At 39.1% G+C, this 13108-nt stretch overlaps 1 protein-coding gene across 13 annotated transcripts in view; it reads left to right on the forward strand.

Moving 5' to 3' along the window:
* Window positions 1–13108, forward strand: part of GPATCH2L (G-patch domain containing 2 like) — a 63002-nt gene that overhangs the window by 14342 nt on the left and 35552 nt on the right. For 9 of the 13 annotated variants that reach the window (XR_010123766.1, XR_010123765.1, XR_010123767.1 and 6 more), the window contains exons 3-7: window positions 726–790; window positions 5928–6104; window positions 7658–7737; window positions 10750–10817; window positions 12113–12167. Coding sequence is in view for 8 of the 13 variants with exons in the window: in XM_054448057.2 (XP_054304032.1) it covers window positions 726–790; window positions 5928–6104; window positions 7658–7737; window positions 10750–10817; window positions 12113–12167 (445 nt within the window). In the remaining 5 variants the exon portion in view is untranslated. Of the gene's footprint in view, window positions 1–725; window positions 791–5927; window positions 6105–7657; window positions 7738–10749; window positions 10818–12016; window positions 12057–12112; window positions 12168–12329; window positions 12445–13108 lie in introns of all 13 variants that reach the window. The other 4 variants (XM_054448058.2, XM_063651882.1, XR_010123768.1 and 1 more) reach the window with 3 other exon arrangements.

A 13108-nucleotide genomic window follows, 5' to 3' on the forward strand; every position in this document is an offset into this window, starting at 1 on the left:
TAGAGGATTGAGAAGTTTTTCTTGAACCAGATAAATCAAATGTAGAAGCACACCATCAGAAGAAACAAAATCAGCTGTGAGCAATAGCTCAGAAAGTGAAACTGGGCAGAATTTCATGGGACAAAAGTTATATTTCAATGAGTTCAAATGAGGTTTTTTTAATATTTTTGTTTTTAACTTTAGTTCCTTTTTTCAGAATGAGTTTTGTGTATCTGCTCGATATGAAGGGGGACAGTAAATTCAGAAAACAAGTTTTGTCATTTTCTTTTCTTGTTCTTGGAGTTTTGTTTACTTCTTTGTAAATGGGGGAAAACTTGAAAGATGCTAGGTGTCTTAAAATTATATAGCTTCATTTGAAACTGATAGTTGGCAATATTTAAGAATAAAATTGTTTGGTAAATTTGTAAATTTGTGTTGTTGAATATACCAAACTAGGTTGAGATTACATCTTTGAGCTTTAACAGCTTTCTAGTCCTAAACTAACAAAGTGACTTTAGATTTTTTTTAGTACTTTAAAATATAAGTTAAAATTTTAGAATTCTTCTCTTATATTTCTTTTGTTTGGGGTGGAAAATAAAACTTTGTAGCTTCCTGATGAAATTTACATATCTGATTGGCTAACAGGTTGGAGTGAAATTAGGGAAGCTTGAAAACCAAAATAAGTGTACAGTGCTTTGTTTTTGACTGGAGCTGATGAGTTCTCTTGTGTTTTACTCTTTTTACAGTGAAACCAGCAGTGTGTGTAGCAGCAGTGACACTGGGCTCTTTACCAATGATGAAGGGCGACAAGGTAATGTGGATCCCAGCTTTGGGACATTGGTTCCGTGTTTATGGAAATATTTGAATAATCATAGGAGTGACTCATGGAGAATGTGGTGACTGTCTATGGCAGTGGTTCTCAAACTTTAAGGCATATGAGAGCCACCTAGGGAACTGTTAAAACCACACAGTCCTGAGCTCCTAGAAATCAAATAGGTCTAGAGTTGGCCCCTGGAATCTGCATTTTTCACAAGCACCTGAAATGATTCTTATGCCAGTAGATCAGACTTGGGAATCATTGGTCTAGGTGGTCAGAGTGTCGAGCCTGGGACATTGGGAAGTTTCTTTTTATTAGAATAAAGAAATAGGTTCATGTGTTACTGTCTTCTTTTAGGTGTTAAGACATTATTTTCACATAGAGAAAATCTTGTCACTTTTGTAGCCTTATTTATAAATTATTATAGTGTTCTAGGTGAATATATTATATAAAACATCATCTTCCTCAAAGTGAAACTCCTGGAGTATAGAGTCCTGTGAATAAGGCTGGTATAGTTAATGACCAGTTCTTTATTTTTACTACCTAAACACTAATTTAAAACTTTGCCTATATATAAGGGTATTTTAGAAAATGTTTGTCCTCTAGACCTGTGTGGGGCCACATGCCAATAAAAATTTTGTGTAGCCTTTTTGGACTGTGGTTTTCTTAATCTAAATAAGGGACTTAGGGATTTCTAAAGTCTCTTTTAGCTCTGAAGTCCAATAATTTTTCTCCATGGGTTAAGCAATTAAAGGACAGACATAGTGGCTACATGTCTAGGTTGATCCAAGTAGGCTCCCCAGTAACTGAAGAGATACTGGGGTTGTGAGACTTAGCATCCAAGTCCTGATTTTTGGAGAAGGACTGTGGAGACAGCATCTTGTTCATGCCTCAGAGTTGTAGGCATAGAGGCAGTTTATCCTCCTGGAGTTGTTGAGCTTCCTACTGTAATGGAGGTTGTTGTGAGTACATGTCTATCTTTTAGATTCTGAGGGAATTAGGTGTCATTAGAGATTATGTGTGTGTGTGTACAGGTAGGCTCTAACTAGAGTTTTGATTTTATTATACCAGGAAAGTCTGATGAGTTTCCATGAATGAGTTGTATGTACTATTCAGAGTTACCAATATTTGCTCTTTTTCTTTGCTTTTCTACAGTGCTAAGAATATCCAAATGCACCTCTTAAAGGTTATGATGCATAACTATAGAGATGGAAGAAAGTGTGGACCTGTTACAGCAGATTAAGTTTTTGGGCCTTTGGAAAGCCTTTTCACTGATAAGGATTCCTTAGTTTATCACGAGAGATTATAGAATGTTCTGTAGACCCAGTTTTCCTCTCTTTCTGTGCTTCAGCTTCACACATTCTGGTGACATTGATGCTTAGCGTTCTCAACGTAAAGCTATGGGATTTCTTGCTTCTCTGCCTTTGTTTATGCCGGTCTTTTTGCCTGAAATCTCATCCTCATCTTCCTTGAATAACTGGTCATCTACTAAGACACAGTTTTCCTTTTGCCCCTGCAAGGGCATATTTATGAACTATATCAGTGGGTCTTCTTGGTTTCAATTTCTTGTTGGGGTTGGCCTATAGGAGGCATCAACAGAAGACCAAAGGGAGGGAGGTGAGTGATAATTGGATATATTAGCCAAGTATTTATTGTGGTAATGCTGCTTAACAGCCCCCAAATTTTAGTGGCTTATCACAGTTTACCATACTCATTTCTTGCTGTGGGGCTGTGGATTGCCTATGGTTCCACTGATCTTGCCTGGGCTCCACTGGTCTCCAGGCTTCAAGTTAGGTTTACATCTACTCAGTGTATTGTATTTTGGGACCTAGGGTGGAGAAGCAATGATGATAGGCGGCATGGACTTCCTATGGCAGAGAATGTAAATGCCAGGTGACCAGGCTAGACCACAAGTACATATTTAAAGCCTTTGCTTGAATCATATCTGTTAATTTTCTACTACATAAAGCAAGTCATATGACCAAGCCCAGTGTCAGTAGGATGAGTAAGTGTACTCTTCCTAAAAGGGAAGGTACTGTGGAATCCAATGGCAAAGAGCAAAAGTCATGGATGAATGATTCTGCTATAGAGAGGACTTGGAAACGCTAATGCAGTCTACCACATTAGATTATTGCTTTCCCTGACACCTTTTCTGTTGGATTGCTGGTTGGCAGTGGTTGTGTTCCTCTGCTGAGGGCCACCACTCTTGTTTGGCAGCCTTCTTTTATAACCACAGTTCTTTGGGTTCTGATAACCATTCTTTCCCTTGCCACTCCAAGTCTAGGAATGGTAAGGGCCTCCTGCTGTGCTGGCTCCACCCGATGTGCTTCACTATCCCCTTGTGGGGTTCCTTGTTAGTATTGTCTCCACCTTTGTGAATAGTCACTTCATTACATCTCTGCAATGACCCCATTTAAATGTGCCATGTGTTTGCTGAGGGGGTTCTGGCCAATAGCCCTTTCTCCTTTGTTCTCTGTGGCTCCTTGTATTATACTTACTGTTTCTTTTACTACTCACTAGATTACGTTATTGTTTGTAGGTACGAGTCTTTTCCCTTGAAGCTTTTCAAGGCAGGACTTATTATGTGCAACCACAGTACCTAGCATGTTCCTGGCATATAGTAAATGTTTAATAAATAATTATTGATAATCCAATTAAGGGGAAAATGCTCCTTTTTTTCCCTGCAAACAAAATCGAACATAGGTTCTCAGATTGTAAAACAACTAAGCCTATTTGGTTTAAAGCAAAATTCTAGAGGAGCCAGAGGTCAGGAGCCCGATCCACGCAGCTTCTTGCTTATTCCCTGGCAGCGCTCTTTTAAGGAGCTCCTCTATCAGGCATCTTAGTGAACCCTGATTGAAGACTGCTGGTCTATGTGATCTCACAACGTTCCTTCTAGTTCAGGGAGTCCCTTTTTGTATTATTAAAAATCTTGAATGACTGCTTGAGAACCAAAAAAATTCCATTATAATTTGCCATTTATCATCAGAAAACATGGCCTAATTAAATATACTATTTCAATAAATGGCCTAAGGAATGCTTATGAGTAAGAAAAGAATTAATATATTGAAGTACAGAGAAGCTAGTTATTATACACTAATGCCTGTATTCAGTTCATCTATGTATCTGGTTTCGTGAGATGCTTTTAGAGTAGTGGTTCTCAAAACGTGGTCCCCAGGCCAGCTTAGCATCATGAGGGAACTTGTTAGAAATACACATTTTTGGTCTTGCCCAGACTAGAATCAGAAACTCTGGAGTAAGGGCTCAGCGGTCCATGTTTTAACAAGCCCTCCTGGTGCTTCTGATGCATGCTCAAAGTTGAGAACTACTGTAAGAGAGACAGCTCTTTGTGGTGTGTTTTTATAAGGGAACACTTTGAGTAACTTTCTTAGTTGTAATATCTGCTGCTTTTCACCAGAATGTAGTTTTCATTGCCCATTTTGGAGATCTCCACAGTGATTTAAGAGTTATTATCCTGTGTGTTAATGACCCATGAATCTCATACTTCATGGGATTGACATGTTCTGAGCAACTTCTCTGGAATCCAGTGTACATTAGAGACTGACTACATTATGAACTCTTTAGATATTCTTGTAATAATTTCCTTCAATTTTGCTATTTTGAAAGGGGTATGTGGTGGCAGACATAAAATTATCTATTCTTTGTTGGCAGGAATAAACTCTAGTGGAAACTGAGATACTATCACTGTAGCCAGTAGAAAGAAGTTTGTACCAACAGTCTGGATATATGGATCTGGTTGTGACTTTGCTGTTAATTAACAGTATGGCCTTGGGAAAATGGTATAACTTATTGAAAAGCCTTAGGGAATTATGTTATTTGTTGCTGTGGTTATTTTTTTTTTCCCCAGTAGCTTGGATTGCTAGTATCAAGATGATTTCTGTCCCATTAATGAGATACCAAGGATAAAATGAAGTATGGACATATATTCTGTATTCACCTTTTATGATAAAGGCAAATATAGCAAGAAATCCCTCAGGAATAGCTAGCTTTGAATTGAGAAATATTTATGGGTTTTGAACCTCCAAGTTTATACCACTGAGAATGGTATAGGGGAGGCAGTTTGTTTTTGTAATAAAGATCTCAGGCTTTTGAGTTAGTCAGGCTTTGGGTTCAGATCCTGGCTTCATTGTTTACTAAATTGACCTTGACTTCTCTAGGCTTTAGTTGCCTAGAAGGAACATAAGTTGGAGTTAGTGTAGGGCTTGGAAGAGATGACATATTTACAGATTTTTAACATGGATCCTGGTAGGTTGTAAGGGTTTGGTAAGTGGTAACTTTATTTATTTATTTTAAACTATTAAAGCAGTCCAGTCTAACACAGTATGACATTTATGTGAAACCAAGTTGGTGTTTCAGTTTTCATTGTAATATGAATCAAGAAGGACCAGAACAATGCCTTGATTTATTTAAAAGTATAATCAGCCTGTAATTCCAGCACTTTGGGAGGCTGAGGTGGGAGGATTGCTTGAGCCCAGGAGTTCAAGACCAGCCTGGGCAACATAAGGAGACCCAGTTTCTACAAAGAATTAAAAAAAAAAAAAAAAAAAAAAAAAAGGCCGGGCGCAGTGGCTCACGCCTGTAATCTCAGCACTTTGGGAGGCCGAGGCGGGTGGATCATTTGAGGTCAGGAGTCCAAGACCAGCGTGGCCAACATGGCAAAACCCTGTCTCTACTGAAAAAATACAAAAATTAGCCAGGCATGGTGGCGGGCGCCTGTAATGCCAGCTACTCAGGAGGCTGAGTCAGAGAGAATTGCTTGAACCCAGGAGGGGAGGTGGAGGTTACAGTGAGCCAAGATCACGCCACTGCACTGCAGCCTAGGCAACAGAACAAGAATCCATCTCAAAAAAAAAAAAAAAAATAGCCAGGCATAGTGGCATGAGCCTGTGGTTCCAGCCACTCGGGAGGCTGAGATGGGAGGATTGCCTGAACATGTGATTATGCCACTGCATTCCAGCCTGGGTGACAGAGCAAGACTCTGTCTCAAAAAGGGGCAAAAAAAAAAAAAAAAGGATGATCAAAACTATAGCACTAAGAAATCATCCCTCCCATTTGTTTTTCTCAGACCTTGTTTAAAATTCTAGCTTATGATATGATCTCTTTACTTTAGGTGATGATGAACAGAGTGATTGGTTCTATGAAGGAGAATGTGTCCCAGGATTCACTGTCCCTAATCTTCTGCCCAAGTGGGCTCCTGATCATTGTTCTGAAGTAGAAAGAATGGATTCTGGATTGGATAAATTTTCAGATTCCACATTCCTTTTACCTTCTCGGCCAGCTCAAAGAGGTGAGTTCTTAGGAGACCAAGAACTTAATGCTTTTATGGTTCTCCTTGGGCAGAGCATTATGGTTCTCCTTGGGCAGAGCAATCACCCCCTAGCAAGCATATTCATGCCTTCAATCACACATTAACTATCTGAATTTTGGAGCTAGCTCAAGGATTTTCTAGAGGATTCAAAGTAAGTCTCAAAGCTTAAGGTTCTCTCCATTCCTTCCTAAACTAATCTATGGAAACTCTTGGGACATATATATTAGCAGGAGAGTCCTTCAGCTTGCCATTGCCGTTTGTGCCAGATTTAGTGACAGCTGCTTATCCTGATGTGAAACTGATAGGTTATTGAGTATCGGATTTTGGAAGAGAACAGATTTCAATAAGAACATTCACATACATATTCTTATTTTCAGTAAGAGTATTCACATATAGTGGTGTTTTTAAAATGGATGCTTTTAAAATAATTTAAGTAGTTTTATTTTAATGACCCTATTATTGGGGACTTTAACACAAATATGTTTCCTTTTCCCTTTGCTTTTTCTTCAATTATGATGTAGCAAAGTGGGTGGAAAGAACCTAGGACAGAGAGATGGAAATGTGGTGTTAATACTCTGGTACTGTCTACCAAGCTCTGTGATAGTCACTTCATTTTCCTGGGATGACAGGGTCATCACTTACGATATGTGACATTGGACAAAACCATTTCTTTTAGCACTATAAATTTATGATTCTAGGGCTCCCAGTAACCCATAATCAACCAGTTAATCAGTTGCCAAGAATTTGTTGAACATCTGTGGGTGATCAGAACACACTACGAGATGTAAACTCGTATTATGTAGGATTTTGTCATGGTGAATTTTTCTTTGTCATGGTGAATTTTTGTCATGGTGAACCAGCAATTGGTTCTTGGTAAAGACTGGCTGAGGCACACATTGCTTTATTGAACATTTTGATGAACATTTCTAAAAGTTTCTAATGGACCACTTAAAATATATACAAATAAGCAAGAATAGTAAGAAGAAACTTAAAATGGCCTATAATCTCATATCCAGAGACAATCTCATTAGTAACATTTTGGTGTGGTTTTGTCCAGTTGTTCTTTCCTTGTGTAGAACACATGCAGCAGTGAGAAAAATTGGGTTATCCGATGCGTGCTATTTTCCCCATTATGTCATGAATTAGAATGTTTTTGACATAGAAACTAACATTTCATTTTAAATTAAAAATTGTTAATAGTACCTTATGTTTGTGTGGTGTTTTCAGTTTATAAAGCCCCTTCTGCTTGCTATTTCATTGGGTCTTCAAAACAGCCCAGTAAGGTAGAACTGAGTGATTATCCCTCTTTTATAGATGGAGGATGCCTAGGTCAAAGGTAAATGGCATGCCTGTGATCATACTGCTAGTGACAAAGACCTGGGAATAATAAATCCTTGGCAAATAGCTCTGTGATGCTAGTTTAAAGGTCAATCTATTAAGATCCTGGGGGTAAAGCCTTCAGTGTACCAGAAACATAGGGTTGCATATGGATTTTCTGCATTCGGTATCTGAGGCCTTTCTTCTTTTTTTAGGGTACCATGCTCGCTTGAATCGTCTACCTGGAGCTGCAGCTCGATGCCTCAGAAAGGGGCGAAGAAGGCTGGTTGGGAAGGTGATACCTCTCACAGTTAGCTTGGCTCAGTGGGGAGATAATATTCCCTATGGGAGTTGTGTATCCTGTTAACAATCAGAGGTGCTACAGAACTCGTTGAAGTTAATGGAGCCAACTGGAATGTGTTGGGAGTTTACAAGAGTGAACATTATATAGAATGTGAATGGATATACAAATAAAAGATGAAATGTAATTCATACAGAAGTTCTGACAAAGCAAACACTGTCATTACAGTGTCTATTGCCTATAAACCTACAAGCCTGAGCTGTGTCTTCTGTAACTTTTGATTAATGTTATGTTATTACTGTGTAAGTTAAAATACTCTTGGCTTCTTTATGACTCCTCTTGAATTCATGAATGCATCTTTGTTCTTCCCTAACTTTGGTCTTTCATCCTAGAATTCATTAAAAAAAAAAAAACAAAACTGTTACTGAGTTTCAAGAGCCCCTCCTTGGCCATGAGGGAGAACTATCTGCTGTTCATTCAGTTCTGCCTTTGCCAGGGATGGTGCTAGGGACTCAGCTCATTTAATCCTTCCAGCAACCTTGTAGAAAAAGGGCAAGCACCTTCAGCAGATGAGGAAAACTTAGGTTCGAAGAAGTTAAGGAATGTCTGATGTTACCCAGATAGGAATGGCGGAGTAGAGATTTGAACCCAGGTCTACTTTTATCTTTTTACATTTTTATTGAATTTTATTTTTTACTCTACTTTGAGATTGAGAAATAAATTAAGACAGGGGCTTATCCTCAGTCAGAGAAGATGGTGGTGGGCAAAGAATAAGGAAGGGAGAGGCATTGAGAGCATTAATTTGTTTGTTCACTTGGTAAGCATTTAGAATGCCTGCTAGGTGGCACAATATGTGCCACAGTCTGGCTTCCCTTAAGGGGATACTGTTTTATAGTCTGACCAGGGAACGGTTTTCTGAAGTTTTAGGCATGCAAAAGAAATGAGGCTGTTTATTTCCAGATGAGCCCAAGATTCTTATTTCTTTTTATCTTTAAATTCAAGTTCAAATCTTTTTTTTTTTTTGAGATGGAATCTCGCTTTGTGACCTAGGCTGGAATGCAATGGTGCGATCTCAGCTCACTGTAACTTCCTGCCTTCCAGGTTCAAGCGATTCTCCTGCCTCAGCCTCCCAGGTAGCTGGGATTACAGGCGCCCCACCATGCCTGGCTAATTTTTTTGTATTTTTAGTACAGACGGGGTTTTACCATGTTGGCCAGGCTGGTCTCAAACCCCTGACCTCAGGTGATCCACCCACCTCGGCCTCCCAAAGTGCTGGGATTATAGGCATGAGCCACCGTGCCCGGCCTCAAGTTCAAATCTTGAATTAGAAGACATTTGATTATTGAAAGACTGATACCTTTCAAATTAGTCGTTTTACAGACAAAACTCTGCTTTTGCTGTTTCGGGAGCTTATTGTTAACAGGGATAGCTAGCAGAATAGCAGTACATGGGGTGGAAGAAGGAGAGGTTTTACTTTTGTTGATTAGGCTTGACATAATGTTCCCCCTGCCACCTATGTTACTTTCTTTCAGCTCTTGTAAAATAAGAGCCATCTACTTCCATGGAAACAAGTCACTTTATCTTGAAGGTTTCCCTTTAGCTTGCCTGGAAGGGAATGAGGGCCTATTGGATGTGCCTTTAATGATTTCAAATGAATAGGATAATATTTACTTGTTTAATTCATCTTCATCACCTTAAAGGGATATTTATCATTTCTAGAAGAGGTCACCGCTCTGCCCCCCTTCTTCCCCCTCCCCCATCTCTCTTCTGCTTTTCTAAATTGTAATCATAAATAATGAGTTTCATTCACAGCTCCCTGCCAACGAGCTGCTAATTACACAAAGTACTGCTTGTAATTTACACAGTAATAAACTGTAAATTTAAACATTACGGCACTTTAAGTTAATAATTTTTCTGCTGTAACAAATAGCTCATTTTTCACCCATCTTTTCCCTTGGCCCCACTACCATGTCTGTGTCTGTGACTAGGAGGCATAGCTATAAGAAATGCAGAATGTGAAGAATATAGTATATGAAAACTTCTCATTTAACTCCACTACCGCCCGGACTCTGACCTCAGAGTAATTTTTCTATAGCCAGTTCTGCTGAAATGTGTAGCCTGATGTTTAGCACGGTCCACACATATAGATGAATATAGGTAATAGCATTTGTCCAGACACAAATGTGTTTGAAGAACAGCCTTGACATTCTTGGCATTCACACCCATGACTTGTGTTCTCTCAACACAACAGTTACTCAGATGTGTGTTGGTATGCTTTCCCAGGTGCCATGGTAGGTAAGCATTGTGAATGTACTCAAGTTAAATGAAGAGTGAATTGCCGTTTTCTAATTTTTTGGAAATGGTTGGTTTCTGAACTGTTTGTGGTGTTATGGGTAAGCTTTTACACTATAGTCTTGAGAACCCTGAATTTAGGAATCAATTTTATGCAAATTTCTATTTTTATTTCATGAGATGATGTTTGAGGGACAAAGTACAGAGTAACAATTTTTGCAAGTCACAAAATTCTTTTGATGTATTTATATTTAGTCAGCAGATATTTAACGTTTTACCAGTGAGGATTTGGTAATGTCCCAGGATGAAGGCTGTTGGGACTATAATCACATAGCTCTAGGGAGCTTGGTGTGTTGGCCTGTTAAAAATTGGCTACTGTTGAATTTTCTAAAAAAGGATTTTTACTCCTATATACTTCAGTAGTTACAGGAGGTATAGTACTTATTAAAATACCGTATATGGTGAACAGTGTCTATAAAGTGTTTATAAAGACTTTTGGATCACTGGAGAATAATAAATTTAGGGTAACATGTAATACTTTTAAGATGGATTCCAATAAAAAGAAGTATAGTTGCTGTTTTATTTTAAGATTGACTTTTAACATGTGCCTTTTGAGGTTGCCTTAGCTGGCACAGTTATGGGAAAGATTGATATTGTACTTTATATGTTTGTTTCTGTGGTTGGATGATACTCTTGTCTGCCTTGTCTTTTTAGGAGACCAGCATAAACACTTTGGGGACTGAGAGGATAAGCCATATCATTAGTGACCCTCGGCAGAAAGAGTAAGTGCTTATGTATTTACTGGCTGTGCTAGTCTGCTCCTTGGAGGAGGAGGCAGAGGGGAGTTTTAAGGAGCAACTTAGAAATCAGGCTTCAAAGTTCAAAGAGATCTTAAAGATTTGTACTTTATAACAGTTAAAGATGGCAACGTCCTAAACCTGTGACAGTGATTTTCTTTTCCTTTCTAGACTGGTTTCATTGTATTGTTTTTTTATACCTACAGACGCTGCATTAGTAGCCTCCAGTAAAAATGTTTATTTTAAACTAATTTTTTTGTCTTTAAATTTTTTTTTTCAAAATGGATGATTGCCTCTGTCCTCCTATATTCTCTTCCCATTTTTAGACCTTTTCATAGGGAAATATCTTTTTTTTTGAGACAGGGTCTGGCTCTGCTGCCCAGGCTGGAGTGCAGTGGCAGAGTCATGGCTCACTGCAACCTCTGCCTCCTAGGCTCAAGCAATCCTCCCACTTTGGCCTCCTGAGTAGTTGGGACTACAGGCGCATGCCACTACGCCTGTCTAATTTTTGTATTTTTTGTAGAGACAGAGTTTTGCCATGTTGTTCAGTCTGGTCTTGAACTCCTGGGCTCAAGTGATTTGCACACCTTGGCCTCCTAAAGTGTTGGGATTACAGGTGTGAGCCACTGCACCCAACCTGTGAAATATCTTTTTGTTCTAATTACTGTGGTGAGTGCTGTAGGAAGCCTGTATGTAGCTACAGGAAAATAATTCTGCCAGTTCTTGTGACAGCCTTGTCCCCTAAAATGGTTGGTTCTTTCATATATCTTGTATGCATCATGGTCAGTACCCAGTTGTGATCCTATACACATCCAACCTGGGCTAATTTTAACATAGAAAATAAAGATGTGGGTGTGGTTTATGCCCTTGATGAGTTGAGGCTCCTGTTGTCACTGCACAGCTGAGATAGTATTGGTGTCACACTGTAATCTTGGGTTTATTTCTATTGTCCAGTCTTTTACATTCCATTACAAGCCTTTTTCCTTTGAAGAGGTTTTTTGTTTGTTTTTTGCAAAACATGCACATACATTTAATCTCTTTCTCCTCCTCTGATTGCATCTTTTCTCTATTCCCTTCTTTGTCTTTACTTCATTATTCCAACATCTTATCTTCTTCTCCCTTCTGTAATTTTCCTATCACTTCTTTTATTGTTTTCTTTCCTGTTATTCTCTCCCTCTCTTTAGTTTCTGGTTACCATCAGCTGTGAAAAGAGAACGAAATCAGGTAAGGTCATTTTTCTTTGTCATCTTTGTTTTATCATTTGGTTTCTTTTTCTTTAGAAAGAATAAAGCGTTGACTTCTGATTTTCCTCACATTTCTGCTTGTGCACATGAGGTAAGGTTTCCTCTTGTTATTTTGATTTTCTTGGAGAACTGTTTTCTAAGAGTATCCAATACTTAACTGGTAAAAACTGCAGCTAATTCCTCTTTGTAGGTTCAACTGTGATCATTAGTTTCTTGTAGTATATATTTCATAGGAATCCTGTTTTTATTTTAGTTTTGAACTTTGCAGTAAGAAAGCGGAATGAATCTCATTTGCATATGGTTTAGTTCAACATCAGAATCCTGCGTTGAGAAGTACTATGTTGAAGCCTAAACGTATGAAGCAGAAGGTAGAGCTGCTTTGGGTGAAGCGGGGTCAAAGCCTTAGAGCAGTGGTCCCCAACCTTATGTCACCAGGGACCAGTTTTGTGGAAGACAGTTTTTCCATGGACCCGGGTTGGGGGCGTGGTGAGGGGGGTGGTTTTGGGATGATTCAAGTGCATTACATTTATTGTGTACTTTATTTCTGTTATTATTATATTGTAATATATAATGAAATAATTATACAACTGATCATAATGTAGCTTGTGTTCCTGCAACTAGACAGTCCCATCTGGGGGTGATGGGAAACAATGACAGATCATCAGGCATTAGGCTTTCATAAGGCGTGCACAACGTAGGTCCCTCTCATGCTCAGTTCACAGTAGGGTTTGCACTCCTATAAGAATCTAATGTGGCTGTTGATCTGACAGGAGGTAGAGCTCAGGCAGTAATGTGCATGATGGGGAGCAGCTGCTTGCTGACAGCTCACCTCCTGCTGTGCGGCCCCGGTGTTGGGGACCCCTGCCTTAGAGCCTCTCCTTCTTAGTCTTTTCCCTGGCTACCCACTGAGGGGACCCTTGGCATATTTAGGCCCATGTGGAGGGCTCACAATTTAAAAATTAACTCACAGTGGTTATTGATATGTTTCTTTATGTGTGAAGCTTTGTGATTTTTTTGGAGGATTGCTTTATC

Source organism: Pongo pygmaeus, chromosome 15 (genome assembly GCF_028885625.2).
Source record: "Pongo pygmaeus isolate AG05252 chromosome 15, NHGRI_mPonPyg2-v2.0_pri, whole genome shotgun sequence".
In the NCBI taxonomy this organism is placed as follows: Eukaryota; Metazoa; Chordata; class Mammalia; order Primates; family Hominidae; genus Pongo; species Pongo pygmaeus.